General features: G+C 50.8%; 2 protein-coding genes across 5 annotated transcripts; one reads left to right on the top strand and one right to left on the bottom strand.

The window, feature by feature from the left end:
- The first annotated feature begins 2,266 nt into the window (after positions 1-2,266).
- LGI4 (leucine rich repeat LGI family member 4) lies at positions 2,267-10,631 on the top strand. 2 transcript variants are annotated; one of them, XM_090261082.1, is made up of 9 exons: positions 2,267-3,002; positions 3,416-3,487; positions 3,742-3,813; positions 5,280-5,351; positions 5,481-5,552; positions 5,775-5,944; positions 8,061-8,225; positions 8,312-8,817; positions 9,678-10,631. In XM_090261082.1, the coding sequence occupies exons 1-9, from the start codon at positions 2,824-2,826 to the stop codon at positions 9,990-9,992; spliced, it is 1,623 nt and encodes a 540-aa protein (XP_090117208.1). In that variant the 5' UTR covers positions 2,267-2,823; the 3' UTR covers positions 9,993-10,631. The 2 variants fall into 2 exon arrangements, with proteins under 2 accessions (XP_090117208.1, XP_090117209.1); XM_090261083.1 differs by lacking the exons at positions 3,416-3,487; positions 3,742-3,813.
- Positions 10,632-11,451: 820 nt separating this feature from the next.
- FXYD3 (FXYD domain containing ion transport regulator 3) lies at positions 11,452-17,302 on the bottom strand. 3 transcript variants are annotated; one of them, XM_090261085.1, is made up of 8 exons: positions 17,222-17,301; positions 14,494-14,547; positions 13,331-13,363; positions 13,193-13,216; positions 12,249-12,323; positions 12,131-12,167; positions 11,774-11,811; positions 11,537-11,653 (listed from the first exon to the last, which is right to left on the bottom strand). In XM_090261085.1, exons 2-8 carry the CDS (start codon positions 14,531-14,533, stop codon positions 11,634-11,636), a joined length of 267 nt encoding a protein of 88 aa, XP_090117211.1. In that variant the 5' UTR covers positions 14,534-14,547; positions 17,222-17,301; the 3' UTR covers positions 11,537-11,633. The 3 variants fall into 3 exon arrangements, with proteins under 3 accessions (XP_090117213.1, XP_090117211.1, XP_090117212.1); XM_090261086.1 differs by lacking the exon at positions 13,331-13,363 and having other exon boundaries at positions 17,222-17,302; XM_090261087.1 differs by lacking the exons at positions 12,131-12,167; positions 12,249-12,323 and having other exon boundaries at positions 11,452-11,653.

Raw genomic sequence — 17,302 nt, 5'->3', positions numbered from 1 at the left:
CAGAGAAATCTGGGGTCAGGTCTGGACTCTACCACTCGTGGTTGTGTGAACTTGAGCAGTCCATATGATTTCTCTGTGCCTCAGTTTCCCATCCTGTAAAATGGAGAAATCACTGAGATCATATATGTAACCCCAGGCCAGGTTCAGAGGTCTCTGACTGGACATTGTTTTATTATTGATTCCATTTTAGGAAAGAACAAACCTAGGCTGAGCAAAGTGGAGCCTATTTTTCCAGAGTCCCCTGGTGGTCAAGGGCAGAAACTGCCTCTCTTTCAGTCAAAGAGGTCAGAAGCAGGCTCCAGACCTCAGGCTCTGCAGGACACAGTGCGCATGCTCACATTCACACACATGGCCTCAGAGGACATAGGGGGCTTTGAAAGTCTTCCTCATCCTTGTCTGTCTGAGCCTTCAGTCACTGCCCCCACCCACCACCCCCAGGTCTGTACTCCAGGGTCACCAGGAGGCCCCGGTTAATGATAATTCTGATGTTTACACAGCACAGGGGATAGGTGACAAGGAGCAAGGAGGTGAATGAGGAGGGGGGCACCTAGCCAGCTCTAGTTAATCCTCAACTTCCTCCCCTCATAGGGCCAACTGCTTCAGAGTAGAGTGGTTCAGCCATTTTCTAGCTGTGATGTTGGGCAAATGACTTAACCTTTCTGTGACTCAGTTTCTTCTTCTGTAAAATGGAAATAATAATGGTATTCACCTTACAAGGAGATTGGAATAATTGTCTGAAATGACTCATGTAAATCACTTAGAATAGAACCTGGCACACAGAAAGTGACTATCATTATTGTCCTTGTCATCTTTCTCATTGTAAACTAGAGTGAGAACCTTGCTGGGCTAGGCATACTGTGAGTGTGGATTTAGGCCTATCTGTCCCCTCTGTGCACCAGCATTATGTTCTTTACCTTTTCAAAGACCCTATAAGGAGTTCATCATACCTTGTTCATAGCTGAGGTAACCAAGACCCGAGAGCCTTGCTCAAATCACAGAGCTGTTTGGATGCAGGCATGCACTTGGGTCCACCCCAAGCCCACTGACCATTTTGCAGTGCCCATCCTGCACTGCACCCCAAGCTGGGTGTGTTGCCTCCATCATCTCACTGAATGTTCTACATACCTGGGAAGTGGGTGCCATAATAGCCCCATTTGAAAGATGGGAAAACTGAAGATCACGGAGGCTGGATGATTTGCCTAAATCCACACAGAACTGGATCTGGAACCCAGATCTATGTGACCCTGCCTGAGCATTTAGCCCTTTGTTCCCCAAGTTTTTTGGATGTATGCAGCAGAAGGAGAGAGGCTGTGTATTTTACTCAATGGCAGGGGTGAGTGGTTAGGTTCAGATTTGTCCAGTATCATGAAGCATTATTTAAACTCCTTGTGCATCAGTTTCCCCATCTGTAAAGTGGGAATTAGTAATACTACCCACCTCATGGTGTTGTTGTGAGGACGGAGTAAATTCATATAGAGACATGCACACAGTAAGTGCTCAATAAGTATTATTATTACTACTTTGGGTTTGATAACAAATGTCACTTATTTATTTATCTTATTTAATGAACAGAATGGATACAAATTGCTAAAAGCTTAGTCCAGATAAAAACAACCACTATCCATGAGTTCTGATCTCCAAAGAAAGAATGCAAACTCTTGTGGAGAGGCCCTGGGGCTAGGCTCCAGTCCTGACTTTGTCCTTCCTGGGTAATTTAGACTTCAAATTACCTGACTTCTCTCCTTAGTAAGTCCCTCTGTAAAACAACCATAAAATAGTATCAACCTCAGAAGGATCAGAAGAGTAAAAGGATCAGCCTTCATGACAGAGCCTGGTACAGAGCCAATGATGTAGAAGTGGGTGGCATTATCATCATTTTTTTTCTTGGGTTGACTCTCTACTCCCAGTGGGTGGTGGGCACTCAAGTGGTTAATTTTGAACTGGCAAAAGAGGTGCGTTTGGAACAGAGTAGTGCCTGCCGAGCATGGCCACCAGAGGGAGCAGCTGGACCTGAGCTGGCCCCCTCCATGCCTGTTGACAACGCCACCGCCTGGTCCTGAAGCCAGGGGTGGGGGTTGTCTGGGAGCGACTAGGGTGACTCCAGCCCCCAGTGGTCTCTCCTCCCAGCCCCTTCCTGCCTGCAGAGCCATCAGGTCCCCACTCTGGTGACATCCTCCTCACACCCCCTGAGTGGGGAATCTGGGTAGAGGGTTTGCTGGGAGTGGCTAAGGCAGCTTCGGCCCTCTGTGGCTCCTCCCCTCCCATGGGATCATCCAGTCCCTGCCCCAGCGCTGCTCTTCCTATGGCCTCTGACCCCCTCCTCATTCTTACCCAGCTTTTTGGGCTCACCCGGTGCCCATTGAGTCCCTTTCCCAAACCTCCAGGGAGAAGGGGTGTGGGAGGAGGAGAAGAAACATAAAGAGAGCTGGAAAGGGGGGTTGGGAGACAAGAAATAAAGAGAGAGAGACACACACACACACCACAGAGAGGCCAAAAGACTGAGAGACAGAGAAACAGAGACAGAAAAAGAGACAAAGGCAGAAATAGAGGCAGAGATAGAGAGAGAGTGGGAAATAGACTAACTCACTGAGTCAGAAATACAGAAAGAAAGAGAGACACAAAAGAACAAGGAAAGAAAAATAAACACAAAATTAGACTCTAAAGAGATAGAGGAAGAAAGACTTAAAGAAGGAACAGAAAAAGGAGAGAGAAGCCAGGGCAGAGTGTGCCAGCTGGCGGAATGGAGGGTTGCCTGGCATGGGAGATATAGTGGCTGAAACCTAGGCAGAAAAGAGCTGGTGCCTCAGCAGGGGTGAGGGGGGAATGGGAGGGGCAGGCATTTTGCTGCTGCTGCTTCTGCTGCTGGCTAAGGCAGGGGCAGGAGTGGCCTGGAGACCCCCAAAGGGGAAATGTCCTCTGAGCTGCTCCTGCTCCAAAGACAGTGCCCTGTGTGAAGCCTCCCTGGACCTGCCTGAGAACTTCTCCCCGACCCTGCTGTCACTGTAAGTGTTAGGTCCCCTTTGGGGGGCTGAGGGTGAAAATGGGAGTTCTGGGACCACAGGGGTTAGGGACAGGAGGCCAAGAAGAGGCCTGTCAGGATCTTGGGAGGTGGGCAGCAAAGGATGTTGGGATGCCCAAAAGGGGACTGCTGGGATTTGAATGGGAGCAGAAGGGAAATTCCAAAGGGCAGCAGCAGCATTAGGGGCCCAGGAGAAGGGATAGCTAGCAGGTGGGCTGAGTGCTGCCAGGATTCTTGCCAGGCAAGATGGGTAGATGTTTGTCTCCCTGGGATGTATGGGAAATACTCTCAGGGCCAGGGTGGTATGACAGGGTCCCCCAGACAGAAGATGGTTCTGGGATGACATTGAAACATTGGAGCAGTTTTCTCCTCACCCACCATTGCCCATGTCCCCAGCTCACTCGTTAGGACTGGAGTTACTCAGCTGAAGACCGGCAGCTTCCTGAGGGTGCCATCAATTCACCTGCTGTGAGTGGGGCCCAGCAGTGCCGACAATTAGCTCAAGGGAGTGGGTGTCCATGCATATGTGTGGGGCCATGTGCACACATATGTGTATGTGTGTGTCTATAAAAACATTTGCATCTACACATACACTCACATTGCGCTCGCGCGCGCGCGTGTGTGTGAAACGATGCCCATGTGAGCTGAGGGTGGGGGCCAAGGTTAAATTGTCAGATGGGGGCAGCAACTCTGGAAAATTTTCTTTCTTACTCCCTTGCCAGCCTCCTCACATTCAACTCCTTCTCCGTGATTGAGGACGATGCGTTTGCGGGCCTGTCCTACCTGCAGTACCTGTGAGTGAGGCCAGGGGATGGGGCCAGAATGGGGACCTGAGAGAGGAAGGAGGGGCCCCTGTGTGGCTCCCAGAGTAGGTGGAGGTAGCCGCTTGTTGTCATGGGGAGAAAGTGTCTGGACAAGGGTTGGTCCCTCCTTGAGGGACAAGGGGCCTAGTCTCTGGGGTAGGGTCAGGGCCCCTGCTCAGCTGTGTGATCTCAGCCTGCTCACTTCATCTCTCTCTGCCTGAAGACCTACAAAAAGCCTGGATAATCCAAGACTGTTTCTGGCCATACCTGACTTATGGAAGCACAGGGAAGATGCAAAGAGGCCATAGACAAGAAATGTTTCCAATTAAAAGGAAAAAACTCTGAGTGATTGTAGTGATGATGATGATGGTGGTGACAGTAGTAGTGATGACAATAGTATAACCAAGTTGGTATTGGTGTTGATGTTAGTGTTGATGAGGATGGTGATGATGGTGATCCTGCTGCTGCTGCTGCTGCAGCTGCTCACAAGGAAGTGGTGGCATTATTGAGGATGATGGAGTGGGGATGATGTTGATAAAAATGGCAGACCCAGAGTGATGGTACTACTGGTGATACTGATGATGAAGTTTGAGGGGTTAGTGGTCGCGATAATTATCAGTGTAGTGGACATTGGTAATTCCAGTATTAGTATTGGTGTTAGTGTGGATGATGGATGTGGATAGGATGCTAGAGTTGGTGTAATGAAAATATTGTTGGTACTGAGTTTGGTGGTGATGGTGCAGATGTTGGTATGAATAAAAATTGTGGCAGTAGTGGTGCTAGGGGTGGGTGAGGAAGTGAGTGTTGGGGATGATGGTGATGTAGGTGTTGGCAATACTGGTGCTAGTGCTGGTGCTTGTGATAATGGTGGCAGTGTTGGTGATGGTAATGGCAGTCATTTTAACAAGTCATGAAGGCTGTGTTGTTGGTGAAGCTATTAGTGTTGCTGGTGTTGGGGTTGGTAATGATAGAGTTGGTGCTGGTGTTGATGATGGGAGTGGGTGGTGATGTTGGTGTTGGTGATGAGGATGGCAGTGTTGGTGACAGTGGTGGCACAGTGTGGTGTTGGTGATAATGACACTTATTAGTGCTGGGGTTGATGGCAATGGTAGAGGCATGGGTATTGGTCATCATGGATAATGGTGGAGATATTGGTGGTGATCCAGTGCTAGTGCTGGTATTGGTGGTCATAGTGGCGTTGATGGTGTTGGTAGTGGCAGTGTTCATTGTGAGGCTGGCAGTGACTACAAGGTCAGGTTCTTGGCTCCCAGGATTGTAAGCTAGGACCTTGGTGAGAAGACATTTGGGGGGAGGCTTCCCCTGAGATTATGCCAAGTGTAGGGAGAGAATTCAGCACATTCCGTGGTGTATAGTTTCCATGGGGTGAGTTCTCCTAAAAATGTGGGACCATAGCAAGAAACCGAAGGTCTCCTTGTCACCCCACCTTCCCTCCACAGCTTCATCGAGGACAATAAGATTGGCTCCATCTCTAAGAATGCTCTCAGAGGACTTCGCTCACTCACACACCTGTATGTGCCTCCAAGGCCTCACTCCTCCACTGCCCCAGCCCACCCTGACAGGAACCCCACACCCACCACCCAGACACAGGGTGTCATGGTAGCTGCTGATAGTCCTTCCTCTTTCTCTCCTTCCACCAGGAGCCTGGCCAATAACCATCTTGAGACCCTTCCCAGATTCCTGTTCCGAGGCCTGGAGACCCTGACTCATGTGTGAGGCTCACAGAGGCTGGGTGGGGGCAATGTAAATGTTTGAGAAGGGAGGGGATACCTGTGCCTACTTTTGATGGGCACAATGCATACAGCTGCATTGGTTCATGTTTTTCACACCACCTGTGGGATCCATCTTGAACTCTTGCCTGGGGAGGGGGTGGGGAGTGTGGCCTCCAGGGGGTGGTAGCCAGGTCGCAGCCCCTCCCCGGCCTCTTACCCCAGGGACCTCCGTGGGAACCCGTTCCAGTGTGACTGCCGTGTCCTCTGGCTGCTGCAGTGGATACCCAGCGTGAACGCCAGCGTGGGGACTGGGGCCTGTGCCAGCCCCACCGCCCTGGCCCACATGCAGCTCCGACACCTCGACCCCAAGATGTTCACATGCAGAGCCATAGGTGGGGGCTTTCCCTGTGGAGTGGGGGTGGGAGGACAGCAGGGGTTCCCAGAAGAAGGAGATCAGAGGGACAGTAGTCAGGGCTGAGGGGTTATTCTTACTTCTTGCTTCCTGCCATTTCTTGGCTGTGAGACTCTGAGCAAGCAGCATCATGTCCTGAGCCTCAGTTTCCTCATCTGTAAAATGGAGGTAATAAACTGACATAGGATTGCTCTGAGAATTCAGGGATGGGTCCACAGCTGCAGAGCATTTGGCACAGGACCTGGGATGGGAGGCCCTTATAAATGTTCACTCTTGTTATTGCTGTTATTAATACAAAAATGGCCATTTCTAAAATGCTTTTTAGGATCAATTTGTTTTTTCATAAATATATTTTGGTACCATTATGGGTCCTGGGCAATGCGGAGAGCATAGCAGTGATGAAGACAGCTCTGGTTTTGGCCCTCACAGAGCCCACAGTCCAGAGGAAAGCAGACGATGATAGCTCAGAATGATCAGGGCCAGGGTGGGGTGGCACAGAGTGGTCAGGGCTGGGACATGAGGAGCCTGCAGGGCTGTGGGAGCCCAGAGCCAGAGTGAGGACCAGACATTCTTGAAGGAGTGGCCATTGAGTTCAAATTTGAAGGCTATTAATATAGTAATAACTATTATGATTATCATCATCTAAGTGTGACATATTCTAGGTCTGCGGGACTGATAGAGTAAGAGTATTTAACTTAAGGGTCATTCTTTATTAAGTTATTCAGCACATATTCACCAAGGTCCACTCTGTGCTCAGCCCAGTGAAGGGCAGTGGGCATACTGGGTGACCAAGATAGACAGACATTAAATAAAACATTTCACAAATAGATGTATGCTAGATGTTGTGGTAAATACAGGGAGTGATTGGGAAATTAAGGGGGGTTCCTACCTTGCATGGGGCACCTGAAAAGGCTTCTTTAAAGAGATGGCATTAGATCTGGATGTAGCTAAGTGAAGTACAGTGGGAAGAACATTATAGAGAGGTGGGACTGATGTGCAATGGCCCTGAAGCAGCGTAGGGTTGTCATGCTTGAGGATCAAAGGAAGGCAGGTCTGGCTAGTGGGAGTGAGTGAAGACAAGAACACAGATGAGGTCAAAGATGTGGGGGCCTCACTGTACAGGGCATTGAAAGCAATGGAGAGGAGAGTGGATTTCACCCTGCAGGCTGTGGGAAACCATGGTGGGTTTTGAGCAGGGGGTGATAATTTAATGGACATTTTAAAAGATCCCTCTGGATGGGCATACTTGGTAGTTTGGATCATTGCTTCACCCTGGCACCTAGAAACAGGGCCTGGTACATAGAGTAAAGTAGTATGGCCATGACCTCAGGTCAGCTACTAAGCCGGGCAACCTGAGTACATTGTTACTATAAAAGTTAAGTTGTTGTAACAAAGAGGTTCAAAATATCATTAGTTAAAGAAGACAGAGCATCTGAGGTGTGCATTCCAGGCAGGTTGAGCAACCCCTGAGTGTTGCCCTAGTTTTCATGGTTGACACTGACTTGTGGCAGGTCGATCTGCCAGTTCTTGGGGAGAAGAGGAAGGAGACCAATTGAGGATGAGCCACCTTTGTACACCTGAGGCAGGCATTACAGCCACCACTTGGCTCTTGTCCCATTGGGAACTTGGTCTGGACATGGCCGCACCTAACTTTGGGAGGGAGTTCTGGGGGAGTGCTGGGTTAATGTGGCCTCTAGCTGGGCAGCTTTCTGCCCAGCTCAAATCCTATCTCATAGAAGATGAGAAGGATGGATTCTGCTGAACAACTGGCTTCCTGTGTCTCTTAGCTTTAGTTTCCTCATCTGTAAAGAGGATATAATAATGGAATGTACCTCATAGGGATTTTGTGAAGTTAACTGAATTAATAAACATGCCGTTTCTAAGCAAGTATTTGATAATGCCACAAAACTTAGAAAATAAAGTATTACCGTGTTGCTTTGAGTTAATACAGCTGTAGATGAAAAAGATTCCACTCTTATGTCCCTATGAGATGAACACCATGATGGTCCTCATTTCAGAGATGTGCAAACCGAGGCTCAGCGATGAAGACCCGTGGGGTCCCCTGGGCCTGCCTGACTCTCTCTTGCCACCCCCAGAGCTGTCTTGGTTCCAGATGGTTGGAGAGTCAGCGCTGGGTGTGGAGCCTTTCTCATACCAGGGGGAACCTCACATTATCTTGGCACAGCCCTTTGCCGGCCGCTGCCTAATCCTCACCTGGGACTACAGCCTACAGCGCTTCCAGCCAGAGGAAGAGCTGTCCGGTGAGCCCCCCTCCCATCTTCCTGCCTGCTCAGTAGCCTGACCTGGGTCTGCCCTGACCTGTTCTTGCTCACTGACTCTCCCACAGCACCCTCGGTGGTGTCCTGCAAGCCACTGGTGTTGGGTCAGCGCCTCTTCGTGCTGGCTGCTCGCCTGTGGGGAGGCTCACAGCTGTGGGCCCGGCCCAGCCCAGGCCTGCGCCTGGCCCCCACTCAAGCCCTGGCCCCAAAGCGGCTCCTGCGGCCCAATGACGCCGAGCTCCTGTGGCTAGATGGGCAGCCCTGCTTCGTGGTGGTCGATGCCTCCAAGGCGGGCAGCACCACACTGCTGTGCCGTGATGGGCCTGGCTTTTACCCACGCCAGAGTCTCCATGCCTGGCACCGGGACACGGATGCTGAGGCCCTTGAGCTGGATGGCCGGCCTCATCTGCTGTTGGCCTCGGCCTCACAGCGTCCAGTCCTCTTCCACTGGTTCGGGGGCCGGTTCGAGAGGCGCACAGACATCCCCGAGGCTGAGGACGTCTATGCCACACGCCACTTCCTGGCCAATGGTGATGTGTTCCTGTGCCTGACACGCTACATTGGGGACTCCATGGTAAGCCTGGATGCAATCAGGTAGGAGGGGCAGCGGAGGCCAAAGCCACTCCTGACCTGCAGTTGACTCCTACTCAAGGGCTGTCTTTTCAGCACTTACCAACCAATATGGGCTGGTCTTTCAGCATTGACCCCCCACCTTGCACATTGGCCTCTAAACTGACCCAAGCTCACAGGCTGATCTTCAAACTCCAAGCTCAACTTATGTGCTGATCCTTGAATCTGACTCCACCCCAACAGTGACTTCAAGACTGTGACCCCTCAATGACTGTTGACCTTACACTACTCCCCATCCTCCAACATGGACACTGGCCTGAGATTCTGATCCTAACCCTAAACTCTGGCTCTGTAACTCTGACTCAGCCCATTCAACCACACTACCACACTCTGAACCCAAGGCTGATGCCTACACCCTCCAGCACTATCTTTTCAGAGTAAGGTATAGCCAGGGGGAGAATCTGAGCCTAGAAGGCACTGATCTGACTCAAATGTCCATAGACTGTCTGTGTGGGGAGCAGACTTATGGGCACAGGGACAGGAATAGGGTGACCAGGGAAGAGGTGAGTATAGTTGGGTCAGAGAGCCGCCAAAGGATATTGGAGCAATATATACTGTAGTAGGTAAAACTGACAGGTCTCCATTACTGATGAATTCTATGTGGGGTATGTGGGAGAGGGAAAGGCCAAGAATGTGACCTGAGTAGCTGGGTGGAGACATTTATGAAGATAATAAAGCTGCAGGAGTTTGGGGACCTACAGGCCTCTGTTTATAAGCAGTTCCAAGTCCTCTGAAACTTAGAGGACTACTAGCAGTCCTGGCCCTCCTGAATCTCAGGCCCTAACTTGCTGCCACGCTTCACAGGTCATGCGCTGGGATGGCTCCATGTTTCGCCTGCTACAGCAACTTCCGTCACGTGGTGCCCATGTCTTCCAGCCACTGCTCATCGCCAGGGACCAGCTGGCTATCCTGGGCAGCGACTTTGCCTTCAGCCAGGTCTTCCACTTTGATCCTGACAAGGGGCTCCTGGAGCCGTTGCAAGAGCTGGGGCCCCCAGCTTTGGTGGCCCCTCGGGCCTTTGCCCACATAACCATGGCTGGCAGACGCTTCCTCTTTGCTGCTTGCTTCAAGGGCCCCACACAGATCTACCACCTTCACGAATTAGACCTCAGTGCCTGACACTGGATGGGATCCTGGACATGGCTGGTGAGGGGTTGGCATGGGAAGTCTTAGGCCTCTGGACAGCCTTTTGACTGACTTCCTGGCCCGACTTGAGATTACGGCTGGTCCTGTGAGATACTGGCCACAGGCCAAGTTCAAGGCAAGAGCCTTCCTCCCAGTCTAAAGCAACATCTTTGCTGGGGGCAAATGCCCCCCACCAAGAGTGATATGGGAGCTCAGGCTGGGGCATGGAGCTGGAATCCAGAGTCATGGTGGGGGTAATGTGCAGAGCTCTATGAAGTCTGAAAGCAGTCTCCTCCCCTCAAACTACCCCTACCCTTCCTGCTCCCTGTGAAAGTACTCAGGAGGGGATAGCTTTCCTCTGAACTCAATCTGGCCAATCGCTTTTAGTTCACGCCTCTATGACATCATCAGTTGCTGGGCATGTTTTCCTGCCGGGCTTCCTAACTTCCTGTGCTGCTTGTGCGCATGCCTGCTGCCAAAGCGGAAACCCAGGCTGCTGGCCCTCTTGCTCGCGCTAAGGGAATGGGAAGTAAAGCAAGAGTTGTGGGGAGACCTGGGACGCCCTTCCAGAGGGTGAGGGGGTTGAAGGCAGAAGGTGTCTGAGCTCAATAAATGCGCTGTGCATCCGCCCCACCCGTTGTTGGAGAGTGTGTCCTGAGTGATACAGGTGGAAGGTAATGTCCCAGGAACAGTGTTATGGAGGGCGAGGACCCCAGGGCTGAGCTATCAAAGTTGTCTAAGGAGTGTGGCTTCATGATTATGGCGGGGCTAATGGCATGTTTGAGGGATATAAGGGTATTATTAGGGGACAGGTCACAAGTTTATTGTGAGTCTCTTCTTGGGATCACTTTTTGGGTGTTTTGAAGAGTTTTAGACATTTTAAAGGGTGGCTCGTGGGGACATTTGGAGATCTTATTGGGCTTTAGGGAGTCTCAAGGAATTCTGAGGCTCATTGGAGGTTCTCACACCATATGGCTGTCATATATGATGAGGGTTATCGTGGGCAATTATTTAAAGGTCTCACAGGGACATTTGGGTATAAGGAAGGGTCTTCTTAATAAAGTAGGGTCTCAGCAGTGAGGGGAAGGATTATAGAGGTCTTACTGTTTTAATCATAAGCTATCTGAATACTCATGTCATAGCAGTATGATCCCAGTGTTCACCTGAATGTCCCAGCGTTTCTCCTGGTTACAGTTCCCTTTCACTCTCAGAATGTCCCCCATGTGAATACTAGAAAATTCTCAATTGCACATGTGGCTCCCATGACCATGGAGGCAGAGGACAGACCCCATACCATTCACCAGGTCATGAGGAAATAGGCCTTTGGGCTTTTACTAACAGATTCAGCTGCCAGCTTCTGTGGAAGCCTCCAGTGCATGTCCACCTTTTGCTCCCCCCACACCCCCAAGACCTACCCCAAGGCACGCATAGGGAGTCTCAAGACTGCTTGGGCAGGAGAAAGATAATTTTAGATTAAAAATTGAACAAAGAGACCCCTCTGGCAAGAAGTGAGATGAAGCCTGGCTAGGCATTCTGAGGAGGGGAGGGAGAATTCCATCCTGGAGTTAGGTTCCTGTGCAGAATCGCGACTTAGGGAAAGAGAGAGGCCGTCTGTGCTCTTTCGCTGATCCGTCCTCAGCAGTTGTGGGCCGACCCTGGGAGAGGTGATGGGGTCAGCTTGTGATAGTGGGTGGAGTTCTTTTTCCCCAGGGCACACACACACACATACCCCTCATATTCCATGTTTCCCTCAGTCCCACCTGTCTCTGTCTTACCTGGAGTGACAAGAGGTGGGATGTACCCTGGTCGGTGGCTGAGAAAAGAAAAATGGTTAGATCTGTATCCACCATTTGTCCTCTTCCTCAAGACTAGATGGCGCTCAGCTTTCCCTAACCTAGCATCCTGGCTATTTTTCTATTATAGAATTGTATCACCCTGGGGTCCAAAGCATTTCAAAATTTGGGGCCCTCTGAGGATTTTCAGCTCTGAAGAATAACTTAGGAAGTCTTAGTGGCAGGAGTTCTCCAGGGCAGAGCCTGGAGGCCTGGCCTCTTTCTGTGAGGTTTCTCTCTTTCACTCCTGAAAGCTGTCTGTCCAGCAGGAGGCGGGCACACATGGGAAACCCATCTCACCTGCGCTTCTGGCTGAACTTGCATTTGCATTTCCCACCTGTTGGACAGAGGGGAACAGTCAAGAGAGGGGACCCACAGCACTGCCCTACCCCACTCCCCTGCCAGTTCCTTCACTCACTCATGAGGACAATGATGCCAATGGCGCACAGAACCCCTGCACAGATGAGCCCACCGACCCGGAGGCTGTGCCAGTCTAGGAGAAACCCAGAGGGGGTCCTCAATGCCAGCCAGTGTCCTCCCTGTTCAAGCCCCCATCCACTTAACAAAGATATATTGAATACCTATGATGCTGGGGATACAGCAGTGCAGAAAACAAACCCCAGCCTTCTCTTGGTCACATTTAGTTAACACACAAGCAAGCAACAAGAGATTTAATGTAAGATCAGATGGAGAGAAGTGGTCTGAAGAGAAATAAGCAGAGCCAGAAAACAAAGTCAGAGGGCAACTCTTCTAGGGAGAGTGGTCAGGGAAGGCCTCTCTGAGGGGCCCCACTTGAGCAGAAACATTAGGGAGGTAAGGGAGGGAGCTTGGGGCTTGTGGAAGAAAGTGTTTCAGGCAGAGCGATCAGAAGGTACAGAAGTCCAGAGGCTGGGAATGTGTCTGCTGAGTCTGAGCAACAGCAGAGAGGCCATTGTGGCCTGAGCAAAAGCAGTGAGGCAGAGAAGGGGGAGTGAGGACAGAGGGGTGACACGGAGCAGATCATGTGGAATCTGGAGGCCACAGGAGGATTTGGATCAAATAGCTTGCTCCTCCAGGAAGTTTTCTCAAGTGAGCCCTTCTCCCAGCAGACTTGATTTGAACCATAACAACAGCTCCTTATTAACTGTCCTTGCTCCTTGTAAACTGTCCTTGCTGGATGGTCATAAGTCTTCCCGAGGACCGGGCTGGCATGTCTTGCTCCCTTAGTTCACTGTGTTTACTAGTCAATACCCCAGTCCAATCCTATCCTCGCCTCCTTTTCACCCATATCAGACCCTCACCCAACTCTCTGTAGGACCCTTGGCACAAAATAGTATGAGGGGTCAGGGTAGGAGGAGCGAAGGGAAGGGCACCAACTCTTACCATAGTAAAAAGGACTGTTTTTATCTGAAAGGAAAGAGAAAAAAAAAAAAACATGAATCCGGGACAATAGCTGGGATGCAGAGGGTCCAGAGGGAGAATTTTGAAGTAGGACTGGTAGAAGAGTACCATCTGACTCACCTTCTGGGTCGTTGGCCTCCAGGGCAGGCAGTCCTGGTGGGAGAATCATGGGAGGAGAGGCGATGATGGTGCTGGCCTCAGAGAAGCTGGTAGGTCGGGCCACAGGGCCTCAGGGATAAGGTCCCCTGATGAACAGTTTCTCACCACCCAAGGGTGCAGGGTCCAGCCCCAAACTAGCTGCCCTAGCATATCCCATCTTGGCGTGTGAACCCTCCCTCCACTCAACCCCACACCTGACAGTCACACCAGAATTTTGCCTCCTGAAATAGGTTTAATCTAGGTGGATTTTGGCTACCCTTTGACCTAATGTTTCCAGACACCTGGCTAATCCACACCTCCTCCAGAAACAAAGCAATGTTCTTGTCCGCATGACAGATGGTGTCAGTGCCCAATCATTCTCAGAGCTCATTTCCCTGTTCTGCCTCTTCTAATGTTTGCTCACCACTCCATTTTAAAGCAGTTTACTAATTATAAACTTAATATACTTTATTTTAAAATGCATTGCTTTATCATTATCCTAAATGGAATACCAGTCTTGCTCAATGTAATGTATAAAAACAAATACAGTGAAAGCAAAGGACTGTGGTTAAATTCTGGCTAGAAGCAGTGGGCTGCCTGAGCTCTGGGCCTGAGCTCTGTTCTTTCTTGGTTACAGGGGGATTGATAATTTTAAATTATATTTAAAGTACAAACACATAGTGCTTACTCTGTACAGGCATTGTTCTAAGTGTTTTTCAGATACCAATTCATTTAATCCTTGCAATGACTGTATGTAAGTGCTATTATTGTCCTCATTTTTACAGATAAGGTAACTGAGGCACAATTGGTAACTTGTTACATAACCTCTAAGCTCCTAGTTACTCCTCATAATAAAGTGTTAAAGAGGTATGAAAGACACAGCACAAGGCTGAGTCTTTTCCTTGACGTCATCAGTGAGACATCAAGACTGGACTTTTCTAGCCAGTTTAGCTGCTGCTATGAGAGGTCTTGTCTTTGTGTTTTCTTGAAATTAACAGTGTGACACTTCTTCCCTCAAGGAGGTGCTATCCCGACAGTCATCAACCCACAGGGGAGGCAGAAAACACAAGAGAAACACACATGAGGCTTGCCTGCCACTTAGCTGAGGGGTTCGGGGAAAAGGCATTTCAGGGGACAGCACTCACCTGCCAGGAGGACCATCAGGCTCAGGGCCACTTGCTGCATGATGGAGTGCTAGCCTATAGGGATGTAGGGGAGGGCACAGCTTTGGAAGGGATGCCACCAGGGCCTCTGGCTCCCAATCCCCTTCTACTTCATGCCCCACCCAGGGTACACAGCCTGCCCCAGGGCAGAAAGGCTGGCACTGAAGGCTGAGAGACAAGTAGCTGAAAGGCATAGTGGGGGCTAGGTGAGAACTCAGACCTAACAAGGGAGCAGCAATAATAACTCACTGGACATGGACTTGAGGTTTGAAGTCCTGGCAACCCAATGAGGGAGAAGCTGCCTGGGGTTAACCCCATTTTACAGATTGGGAAACCATGGCTCTGATAGGTGCCTTGCCGGAAGCCAGATTTAAACTGGGCCTGACTCTGCAGCAGTTGTCCCTGACTCAGGAAGGACTCTCAGGGCCTCAGGGTGTTTTGGGAAATTGGGTGTTAGAAACCAGGTGGCAGGAGGCCCGGTTCCTGGGAGTGTCTCCCAGAGACAACTTAGAGCCCGCCCACCTTGCTTAGACTTTGCAGCCCTTGGGCTGCTCAGGAAAGGGGGGCGGGGAGAGAGCACAAGGCTGGGGTGGTGGGAGGGCAGACTCGGGAGAAGAATTGGCCAGGCTGCAGTCCCAGCCCCATCTTCTGTGTCACCCTGACCCCTGACTCCCATTTCTGTCCCACCTCTCCCCATCTCACCCCAGTACCTGGTTCTGCTTCTACCCCAGTCCCAGGCCCTGCTTCTGATCCAGCCCTTGCCAAGCTCCTCCTGGCAGCAAAGTCTTCCTCCTTCCCCAGGGAGCCCTGCCCAGAATGAAAAGGACCCCTCTGTTCTTCCCTGGTCTAGGATTAGTCCATCCCTCCACCATCCTCTGTGCCTGGGATAAGCACCCAGTCTCTGGTGTATCCCCCTAGATCCAGAGGACCCCACTCTCCCTGCCCTCTCCCTGCCCTTGCCTCATGGCCGTAAGCATATGTTGTCATAATTTGATTGCAAGAACTTACCCTTACTTTAATCCACCCAGCACTGGGCACTGACAAATAACCCTGCTGGGTTTTCACTCATTTAATCCCCAGCAACCCTGGAGGTCATCTGTTATATACTTCATTTAATGGTGGGCATACGTATGTCCTCCCCGACCCTGGTAAGAAGCCCATTTGAGCCCTGGCTGGTGTAGCTCAGTGGACTGAGCACCAGCCTGTGGACCAAAAGGTTGCAGGTTCAACTCCTGGTCAGAGCACATGCCTGGGTTGTGGGCCAGGTCCCTGTTTGGGGGTGTATGAATGGCAGCTGATCAGTTTCTCTCACACATCAGTGTTTCTTTCCCTCTATTTCTCCCTTCTTTCCCCTCTCTCTAAAAATAAATAAAATCTTTAAAATGTAACAAAAAAAAAAAAATCCCATTTGACAGTTCCTGCTGTGTCTCTGTGGCGGCTCCTGTCCACAGCTGGAGAGAGCACCCTCCACCTCTCTTTTCTTCTATCCCCTCCATGTCACACCCACCTGAGTTGCTTTCTGTTTCAGGAAGAGGGCCTGTAGTTTGGGGGAGCACTACTAAGGTGTCTAGAAACCCATAAAGTTTGGAGGCAATCTGCAGTGGGTGTGTGGGCCCGACAGCCCAATGGCTCTGGGCTCAGGTCTGCTGTTGTTGAAAGCTACCTCACCCTATGATTATACCAGTACTAGTAATAGAGCTTGGGCTTATTGAGTGTTCAACCCATGGTAGGCACTGGTCAGCTCTGTGAGCTTATTCACACATATAACCTTCGCAGCTTGATGAAGTTGGCACTATGGATTATCCCATGTTGCTGTTGCAACCCTGTAACCCCTGTAAACTAAGCTGAATGCGCCATATTGTCACCTGAAACTCAAAGTCTCAGCTCTTAAGCCTCTTTCCATGGTATCCTCCAAGTCTCCTGCCCACTGGGAGGCCTTTGTTACTTTCCCTCCCTGGGGCATCACCTAGCATCACCAGCTCAGAGGAGACTGATGGCCGGCTCTGCTGTGCTCCAGCCCTTGGACAACATTTCCAGCCTGGCTCTCCTGTGGGGCAGGCTGCTGGGGAGCTGGTCCACCCTCTTTTCCTGTCAGACCCTTGTTCGAAGAGGCCCTGAGCTGCTCCCAAACTCACTGCAGCTGGTGTGAGGCTTGGAGAAAAAGGTGGCTTTCAGGAGGAGGTTCTGCCTACCCATTCCCGCTCCTGTCTGCCACCTGCTCTCTGCTCTCCCATCTGTTCCTCCATGATGGTGGTCAGGTCTTTTAGGCATGCAGAATGACTTGATGTGTCCCTGAAATCTCCTACCTAACTCCCCATTTTATACATCCTCAAGAACCACTTTTTCTGAGATCCACAAGACCCTACTCTCTAGACACTTCCAGACTAGCCAGTCACCCCCATCTACTTCGATCCCCTCAATCACTCACGGTCCACTTAGAGACCCTCATTCACCCATGTACTCCCAACCCATGTCTGTTTACCCAGATACCCCCACTACTCCAGAAACTCCAGTCCCACCTGTGGCTCTTATCCTCACCCTAGCTGGCTCACCCAGCCACTGAAAGGAGAAAGGTGGGAGGAGGATCTCATTAGAGACATTCGCTAATTTCCTGCCCCTGCCCACAACCCCCAGAAAAGGACCTTGAAAGGTGAAGGTTCTAGGGTCTTTAATAGAGACAGCAATGGAGGGAGGGGGCCCCAGCTCTCACCTGTGTGGTTCCCCAGGTCGTGTGGAGGTTCCAGGTTCCGCCTGAGCCCTACCTTTATCTGCAGTTGCCACGCCCTAAGCA

The sequence above is a fragment of the Furipterus horrens genome, unplaced genomic scaffold, assembly GCF_987537825.1.
Source record: "Furipterus horrens unplaced genomic scaffold, mFurHor1.1.pri manual_scaffold_13, whole genome shotgun sequence".
In the NCBI taxonomy this organism is placed as follows: Eukaryota; Metazoa; Chordata; class Mammalia; order Chiroptera; family Furipteridae; genus Furipterus; species Furipterus horrens.
This window is presented reverse-complemented; position numbering and strand designations above follow the sequence as displayed.